The following is a 9,611-nucleotide window of genomic DNA, read 5'->3' as shown; positions in this document are numbered from 1 at the left end:
TGGGGGTGGTGCTTTTATAGCAGTTAGGTGGAGTGTGAACTGACCTGTGGGTTTGATGTGCCCTGACCTGGTGTGTTCCGCCCACAGTGATCCACTAAGGATGTGTGTTTACATCATAAATATTGACGCCATGTGTATATGAGGACAGCCATTTAAGGGGTGCATTTCAATGCAATGGGCTTTTTATACCCAGAGGTTCTGTCCCCTTAAGCACATTTCCCAACATATGGAGGGCGACACCTTTAGGTAAGTCAGTGTGCAGTTTGTGATCATCATTGTTCCCTGGAAGTCCCCCTGTCTCCTTCACTGGGTGGGTCTTACTCAGCTCATGGGCTGGTGCTGCAGGCCAGTTCATCTGCTCTGACTGGGACCCTCCGGGACCTGCTGAGGAGCTCATGCCCAAGACTTGTCCGTGCTCTTGCTTTTCACCCGTGTGCGTTTGTATGTACAGTGTGATTCTATTACACAGCACACAGGTGGGATGTGGTATTTTACAGTCTTGCAATCTGCCTTCAGTTTAATCTGTTTTACTCATTTTAATTTTACAGATTTATTTCAACTTTATTGAGGTCTAATTAAAATATTTCCAATAAATATTTAGGTAAGGAATTATTCATGTGCTGTATGCTCTGAAATGCCCCCCTAAATCAACATGGTTGACCAATCAGTATGTGTGTTTGTGTGTTGAGTGTATTTAAGATCAGTTTTCAGCCAACCATAAGTACACAGACCTTAATACCATCTTCTCATCAAACATTACCTTGGATACGCTGAACTTGTTCCTCAAGTGCATGAAAGTTTATACCTGTCGATAACATGTCCATAGTTTCCTGCTTCAAGCTCCTGGCATCCACCTCTCACTCTTTCCCTTTCTCTAAGTGCAACATGTTCAGGGGTCTCATGCAGGTGAGATCAGAGAATACTTCCTTTTTTGTCTGCTCTCTTAGTAATACAGTATGATCCGGGTTCATCCATCTTGTCATAATAGAGAGCATTTCTTCCTGCTTGTGAAGGAATACTATTTCATTCAGTGTATGTGTGTGTGTGTATGTGTGTGTGCATCATGTATCCATCCATACAGCACAATCATCGCATCCTCGTGTTCACTGGTGGACACGCAGTTGTCTCTATATCTTGGTTTAATAAACATGCTGCAGTGAACGCAGGAGGCAGACACCTTTGAGAGACTGATGTCAATTCCTCTGTGTGTGTGTTGAGGCGGGATTGCCAGGGCACATGGTTCATGGAGTTGCAAAGTTTTGAGCCAACTCCACCCAATTGCCATCAAGGTTGTTCCATTGAACTCCCATCAGCAGTGCCCAGGAGTCTGCTTTGATCCCATCTCAACCGCTGCTTGTTCCTCTTGCTTTTTCATAATGGCCATTTGATGAAGTTACATCTCATGGTGACTTTGGCTTTCGTTTCTCTCATGGTCTGTGAGGTAGAGCAACACTTCATTTGCCTTTGGCCACTGAAAGAACTCATTTAGAATAAATGTCTATTCATGTCATGTGTTTTCTTTAGTTCTTGAGTTGCATGATGGATGTGCCCCCAGCATCTGATACAGTATTTGTGAAACCTTCTCTGATTCTGCTTCCTTTTCAATTTATTCTTTTCTTGTCATTCAGTAACTCTTTAGTTTGAAATTGTCCTACTTGTTTATTTTTCTGTCATCCATAGTTTTGTGGTATCTACAAGAAAAAAAATAAGTAAAGGAGTTTTTTGTTAAGATTTTATCCAAGAAATTATATGGAGACAATCTTACCTGTACATCCTTATTTCTATTTGAAGGGATGTCTTTGTATGGTGATAGGAAAAGACCCAACATCCTTTTTTGCACATGAAGATCCAGAGTTCCCTTCGTGGACAATTGCAGAGCCATCATTTCACCATTGCAAATTTTCGATGCCCTGTTAAAGGTTAGGTCACTGTATGTGTTTGGGTTAACTTCAGGATCCTCATTCTCTTTCGGTGATTAATGATATTATTTTTATGCCACTAATGTGCCAATTAGATTACTATAGCCCTTTGATAATGTTTGAAATCACCAAGTGTGATGACCCCAACCATTTTTGCAGCTCAACAGTGTTTTGATATATATTCCATGTGACCTTGAGGACTGGTTTTTCCAACTCTGTGAAAACTACTGTTAGAATTTTCATTAGAATTTCATTGAATCCATGGTTCAATTTCAGTAGTATGTGCATCATTACAATATTAATCATTTCTTTTTCCTGCTGTTTGCTGTGGCTAGGACTTCCAGTCCAAAGCTGAACAAAAGAGAGAAGTATGTGCTCGTTACAGGAAAAGGCTTTGGCCTGTCATATTGAGTATGATGTTGGGGGGGCTTGTCACTCATGGTCTTCACTATGTCTAGGTACATTCCTTCCATGCCTAATTGCTTGAAAGTTTTTATCACGATTGACGCTATTTCCACATCAATTGAGGATGCTGTTTCTGCATACTTTGAGAGGATCACTGGTCTTCACCTTTCATTCTGCTCATGTGAGCATCCCACTTACTCATTTCTGTGTGCTGACCCATCCTTCATCCCAGGTGTAAATCCCAGTCCATCAGGGTGAATGATCTTTTTACTGTGCTGTTGGATTCTGCTTGCTATGAATTTTCAGGCTGCTGACAACCATGTCCTTCAGAGATATTGGGCAGTAATTTTCTTTCCCCATAGTGTCCTTGTCAAGCTTTTGATTCAGGATACAGTATTTCTGCAAAATGAGTTTGGAACTATTCTTTGTGCTTTTATTATTATTTTTAAATGTATGAGAGAATTATTATTTTTTTAAATGTTTGATAAAACTCAGATTGAAGCACTCCTGTCCCAGATTTATCATCAATCTACAATTTAAAAATATAGATTCCATCTTACTCATTTGAATTAACCCAGATTTTCTATTTCTTCATGACTCGAAAGAGTGAGTCAAACATCATATCATTTCCTCTGCAATTACCATTGTGAAACTAATTCTGCTCCCATAAGAAGCAGACACAAACATCAGACCAAAGGGTAGCATAGCATGTTTCTAAAAAAGGTAGTTGGCATGTTTCTAAAAATTTATTCATTTTTTAAAAATCATTGCATTGCTTAGACGACAGCTGTTCATGAGAGTCTCTCTGATTCTTTGTATTGTCCACTTTCCCTCTGTTCAGTAAGTGGGGCTGATCCCATTCATCCACCCAGACTATGCAGCTTGTGTATGAGATGTCCAGATGAGAGCCTGGGATGTCACCCCTGGCCTCCTGCCCCTGGCCAGAGGGAGCGTGGACTACATCAATATAGAAGGGAATATTGTGAATAGATCTGGATGATAAAATGAGGAAATGGCAAATGTCCCAAGCAAGGAGAGAAGATGTCTGAAGAAAGATCTCTGGCTAGGGTGAGGAGGAAGAGAGGCCATGCCTTAGTGAACCTAGGGAAAATAAAATGATCAAAACATTTGAGGTTGATCCTGAAATCATCATATCATGATTAAAGACAAGATGCATTTTAAATAATGAGAGTGTGGTCGCCATGGTAATCTGTGACTAGTTCACAAATTCAAACCATTCAAACTCACAAAATTTAAACTGCATAGTTGGTGGAAGGCACAGATGAGCATGTTTCAGTCCTTTTCCTCCAAAGGGGGGAGCTCAGAAAATAATTTGAGTGCTGCTCCCTTAACAGGATAAGTGTGGGATCACTGAAGTACAGATCATGCCCAAGCAGGGATGGTGGTGGAAGTGCAGCCTGAGATGACCTGAGAATGTGCTCATACACTTGCTCAGTGTGGAGACACATGTGGAACTGACCAGAAGTCCAGGAGGGAATGGAGGACTATGGTTCGGGTGAAGGAACAATCGGGTCAGTGGGAGAAAGTATCCCCAAGCAAATGAAATAGTGAAATAAACTCCAAAATCCAAGAAGCGCAGTTGAGATGTGATCCTCGTTAATTTCATTGTCAACCTATTCAAACACCATATTATTTCTTCTGCAATTACCATTGTGAAAATAATTCTGTTCCCATAGAAGCAGACACAAACGTCGGACCAATGGGTAGCATTTATCCATGTTGCAGTCCTCAGGATGTAGGGTCCCTTTGTTATCCTGGGTTATCAACCATGATGACAGCCAGTTCTGCTGGATATTCAAATGTTATGGGATTTGTGTGGAGCACTGTGTGGGTCGCTGAGCAGCAATCCTGGCCTCGACCTTCTGCATGTCAGTACCCCTGCACAAGGTGTGAGAACCACAGATGTCTCAGATCATCGCAGCTTGACCCATGGGTAGGGAGGGAGATGAAAAGTCCCCAGGTGGGAAACGCTATGTCCCATGAGTGTTTAACCATCATTTATTCGGCTGAAGTGTATGTGTCATGAAACTCCAAGACATCAGCACACAGGTAGTCTGTGTCCTAGAGGGATTATGCTCTGCAGAGCAACACCACAGGAACACAGGCTGAAGATGAAACAGCATGGGCTCCAAAGAAAATGTGCCTTATAACCTGCACATTTGTCTTTCACACAAGCCCCAGGTCCCCTGCTCAGTGTCCTAGAATGCTGTGATGTGGCTTGAATTTCACCTTCTTTGTCACCTGCCTCTGTGATCTGTTGTTCCCAGGAATCCCTGGAATCCAGGCTCTGGAAGGGTCTCAACAGGCCCTGAAACACATAGAAGTAGATACTTCATCATCCTCTTCTCCTACTGAACAGTGACTATTACTGCAAATCTATGTTAAAAATAATTCTAAATAATTATTTATTTTTCATTGTGGGGCCAGTTTCCCTCATTAAAAATTCAGAGTCATCATTAGGATAATGTTCCTGGGCTGGGAGTGTAGCTCAATGTACTGCACCTACCCATAAGTCCTGGATTCCTTCCTGAGCACAGCGAGGTCATAATAACGAAATGATGTTCCCAAGTGACACCGTGTTTGGTGTTTTCCTCGTCTCTCAGCTGTGCATTGGTGTCCCAGGCAACTTGTTCCTCTTCCTGTTGTACATGCACACCTTCTCAGTCCAGCGTCATGTGAAGAGGCTAATGGATCCCATTTTTTCCCACCTCACCTTGGCCAATACTTTGACAATCACGTTCACATTGACACCACATATAGCGTCATCCTTTGGAGTCAGACAATTTTTGGACGATGTTGGTTGCAAAACAGTCCTGTATATGTACAGAGTGACTCGGGGTGTTTCCATCTGCACCACCTCTCTCCTGAGTGCCTTTCAAGCCATCACTGTCAGTCCCAGGAACTCTAAGTGGGCGTGGCTTAAATTTAAGCTCCATACACAGATTTGTCCCTCGTTCCTTTTCTTTTGGATCATCAACATGCTCATCTACATCCACACCATTGAAACCATAACAGCCACTAGAAATTTGACTCTGGTTGGTCATGGCTATGTTCATCCATACTGCCAAACCAGGCAGTTTGGAAACCAAAATGCAGGGAGATTTCTAAGTGTCATCTTGATTCATGACCTGGTGTTTGTGTTCCTCATGATTGGCACCAGCCTGTATATGGTGAATCTCCTCCATAGACACCACAGGAGAGCCCAGCACCTCCACAGCTCCCGTGTCTCCTCCCAGACATCTCCTGAACACAAAGCCACCCGCACAATCCTCCTGCTTGCAAGTTGCTTTGTGGTCTTTTACTTCTCAAACAACTATGTGACTCTTTATTCCTTTTATGCACACAAGAAAATCCCAAGGCTGGAGGGGTTGAGTGGAGCTTTATCTTCATGCTACCCAACCATCTGCCCATTTTTGCTGATGAAAAATAATAAAATTGTTTCCCAATTTACTTCATCCTTTTCACAATAAGAATTACAGGTTTACAAAGAGCATTTGATGGCTGAACTGTCCCACCATGCTTATAGAGAAGAGAGTCCCTCATGATTCGTCTGGAAAAAGTTTTTTTTCTTGTTAACTTGTCCACTTCAAATGGCACTAGTCTGAATTCATATGCTATACAAATCTATTGTGCTCTCACAATAGGAGACTTAGTTTGAGTAAGTGTATGTATGTATCACTGCAACAATTTTCATATTTATTACATCCTTAAATTATTATACTTTTGTAAAATGAGTGCATTTTCTATATGACATTAAAATGATTTATCTGCTTGCTTTGGCTTTTCTAAATACAGCTACAAAAAATATAAAATTACATTTGTGGATTTCATATTTCTATTAAAATGTGCTGGCCTAAGAAACTGTTGCTCTGTGTCTGTGTTAGGGAGTTATTTTGCTACTTTGACTAAAGGACTAGGCCAGAACCACTCTAAAGGAGGACAGGATTATCTGAGGGCTCATTGTTTCAGAGGTCTTAGTCTATAGGCTGGCTCCAATCCTCAGGCACAACGTTAGAGAGAACATCATTGTGGAAGACTGTGTCAGAGGGAAGCAGCTTACATCACAGTGTTGGGGATCGCAAATCAAGTCAAGATGGTGCATGGCAGTTTGCCAGGGGGAGTGGTTTGTGAGGCAACATCACCGAGCCATTAAGTTGGTGGAGATTCCTTATTGGCTGATTGCTCTAACTGGATGATGCTAATTGAGTCAAGCTGTGTGTAATCAGTTAGGTATATATACCTCTGTTGTTTTGCAAAATAGTGGCTTCTGCTACCTTTTGGGCCCACTACCTTGAGTTCCCGCTGAGTTTCCCCACAATAAAGCAGTTCCCGCTTCAACCTTCAAGTTGCTTGTCACCTCCCGGTTATTATCCTCAGCTGGACTGGGGCATATGGTGGCCCGTACGGGGAAGCTCCAGGATGCTTGGGAGTAAGTGACAAGGTAAAGTGCTCCCCCCTAAGGATGGGTGACACCAGTGTGTTCTTGTTTCATTTTGTTTTGTTTCAGTTTTAAGCTGCCTGTCCCTAGAAATAAATAGGATGGAAGAAAAGTTCCTTGCCCCTGAAGAACAGATAGGGAGAAAGAACTGATGCACATTTCAAGAAAATAGAAAAATTAATACAGTGTGTTTTTACTCCGTTTTTGTTTTGTTTTGTTTTTGGTTTTGTTTTGTGTTTTCTTAGTGGGTTGTGTTATCTTTGTTATGGAAACATGGGATCAGAAGTTAGTAAAAACCAAACCGAAAGGGTAATAAGTAAATTGCTAAAGGAAGGAGGCATCACAGTAAAACCATGAACAGTTGGGGCATACGTTGATATGATACAAAAATGTAGCCCATGGTTCTTTAAGGAGAGGTTGTTAATATCACAAAGGGACCATCATGGTGAAGATTTAAAAAGGATAGAAAAGAAAAGCCCAGGAACTCTGCCAGTTGGCACATTACTATTATGGACGTTGATACGATCTTGTTTGCTTAGTCCAAAGCCTTCAGTTCAGACTATGGTAGAGGAAAGAGAAGACATCTTAGATCAAGTAAAAGAGAAAGTCTCTCGAGCTAGTCAGACAGGAGAAGAAAGTTTAGAGGAAGAGAAGTTACAACAGGAGGCTGCTACTAACACCTTTCTATCACCAGGGGGCGTAAGTATTCAACCAACAGCTCCACCTATGGAGACAATATATGCTGGGTGGCCCCCAACCCCCATAGTTGATAGATGGGATCCTGACACAGGACCTCGAAGATTAGCATGCCCTGTACTTGAGGATGAGGGAGCGCAGTGATATCACCAGGTTTTGGATTTCAAAACTGTAAAGCAGTTGAAAGAAGCTGTAGCAACCTATGGTCCTCAACCCCTTTTACTGTAAGCATGGCTGAATCCATTGCAAATTATAAAATGACACCAGCAGATTGGGCTAGCATGTGTAAGGCTGTGCTAAATGGAGGACAATATCTGTTATAGAAAGTTGCTAATCAGGAATTCTGTATGGAGACTGCCAAGCGAAATGCAGCAGCCGGGTATCCACAGAGAAATCTAGATATGTTGCTAGGAGAAGGACCTTATGAGGATCAGCAGCAACAAACTAGATATGATCCTGCCATATATTTACAAATCACTTCAGCTGCGGTTAAGGCATGGAAGACTTTACAAGGAGAAGGAGATTTACAAGGTCAATTATCTAAGGCAATACAAGGAGCTAATGAACATTACTCTGAGTTTGTGGATAGGCTTATGCAAACAGCAAGCAGAGTCTTTGGGCATGTAAAACAAGCAATGCCATTAATAAAACAACTAGCCTATGAATAAGCCAGTAGATGGTGTAGGGAGGCTATTAGACCTTGGAAATAAAAGACTTAAATGCATACATTAAGTTGTGTAGAGATATTGGGGAACCAGTGGTGCAGGGGCAAGTCTTGGCAGCTGCAGTAACCCAGGGAGTACAGCAGGCTTTAGGTGCCAGGCCAAAAACATGTTATGATTGTGGTCAAGCAGGACATTTTAGAAGGAATTGCCCCATAGGAGGAGGGTTTAAAACAAGTTACAAAACTGGGTATGATCAAAAAGAAAAATACTAGGTGTTTGCCCACAATGTCATAAAGGAAAACATTGGGCTTATGAATGCCATTCTCAGACTATTGTAGAGGGTACTCTGTTGCCAAAAAATGGACAAGGGGGCCCGATGCCCTGGGGCCCACGACTACAAATATACGGGGCATTGAAGGAACCCAGCAACACCATCAGGGTAGTGCCCAGGACACATTATCCGTTAACTCCCTTATCAGAAAAACCAGAGGGAGTGCAGGATTGGACATCTGCGCCTCTGCCAAAGCAGTACTAACTCCAGAGATGGGAGTTTAAATCATTCCCACAGGGGTAAAAGGACCTCTTCCCCAAGGAACAGTAGGCTTATTACCTAGTATGCATGATAAATTTCCTAGTCATCCTGTAGAAAGAGGATCCAAAGGATTTGGCTCCATAGGTATAGATTGGGCTATGCTTTCTTTAGATTTAGATTCTCGCCCTATGTTAAACTTAACTATTCAAGGAAAAAATTTTAATGGACTGCTGGACACAGGTGCAGATCTTAGCATCATCTCTCGTCAGAAATGGCCAAGGGATTGGCCTTTACAATAAGCCACTCAAACGCTTCAAGGCCTAGGAGTGGCGACTAATCCCCATAGAAGTGCAATGGTATTAAAATGGAAGGATCCTGAAGGATGTGAAGGAACTATACAGCCATATGTATTGGATCATCTTCCTATAAATTTATGGGGATGAGATGTTTTAGGTCAATTGGGATTAACATTAACAAATAACATTTCACATATCAATCCAAATGCACTCACTATTATGGCTGGACAAGGTTTTAGGAAAGGAAAAGGATTAGGAGAATAAGGACAAGGTATAGCAGCACCAATATAAATAAATCAAAAAACAGATAGACATGGATTGGGTTTTCAGGAGGGGTCACTGAGTCAATAAAAATTACTTGGAAATCAGAAAGGCCACTATGGGTTCCTCAGTGGCCCCTGACTAAATAAAAGATACAAGCAGCCCATGACCTGTTCAATCAACAATTAGAGAAGGGACATATACAACTTTCTGTATCTCCCCATTATACTTCCATTTTTGTTATCAAAAAGAAATCTGTCAAAAGGAGATTATTACAGGATTTAAGAGCTATTAATAACTAAATGGTTATCATGGGACCTGCTCAATCGGGGATTCCTCAATTGTCTGCTTTGCCAAAAACCTGGTATGTTTTAGTTA

General features: G+C 41.7%; 1 protein-coding gene across 1 annotated transcript; it reads left to right on the top strand.

Moving 5' to 3' along the window:
* The first annotated feature begins 4,357 nt into the window (after positions 1 to 4,357).
* Positions 4,358 to 5,887, top strand: LOC144371046 (vomeronasal type-1 receptor 4-like). Its single transcript, XM_078033256.1, has one exon. The coding sequence runs from the start codon at positions 4,901 to 4,903 to the stop codon at positions 5,813 to 5,815; it is 915 nt and encodes a 304-aa protein (XP_077889382.1). The 5' UTR covers positions 4,358 to 4,900; the 3' UTR covers positions 5,816 to 5,887.
* Positions 5,888 to 9,611: the final 3,724 nt, after the last annotated feature.

The sequence above is a fragment of the Ictidomys tridecemlineatus genome, chromosome 15 (assembly GCF_052094955.1).
Source record: "Ictidomys tridecemlineatus isolate mIctTri1 chromosome 15, mIctTri1.hap1, whole genome shotgun sequence".
Lineage (NCBI taxonomy): Eukaryota > Metazoa > Chordata > Mammalia > Rodentia > Sciuridae > Ictidomys > Ictidomys tridecemlineatus.
This window is presented reverse-complemented; position numbering and strand designations above follow the sequence as displayed.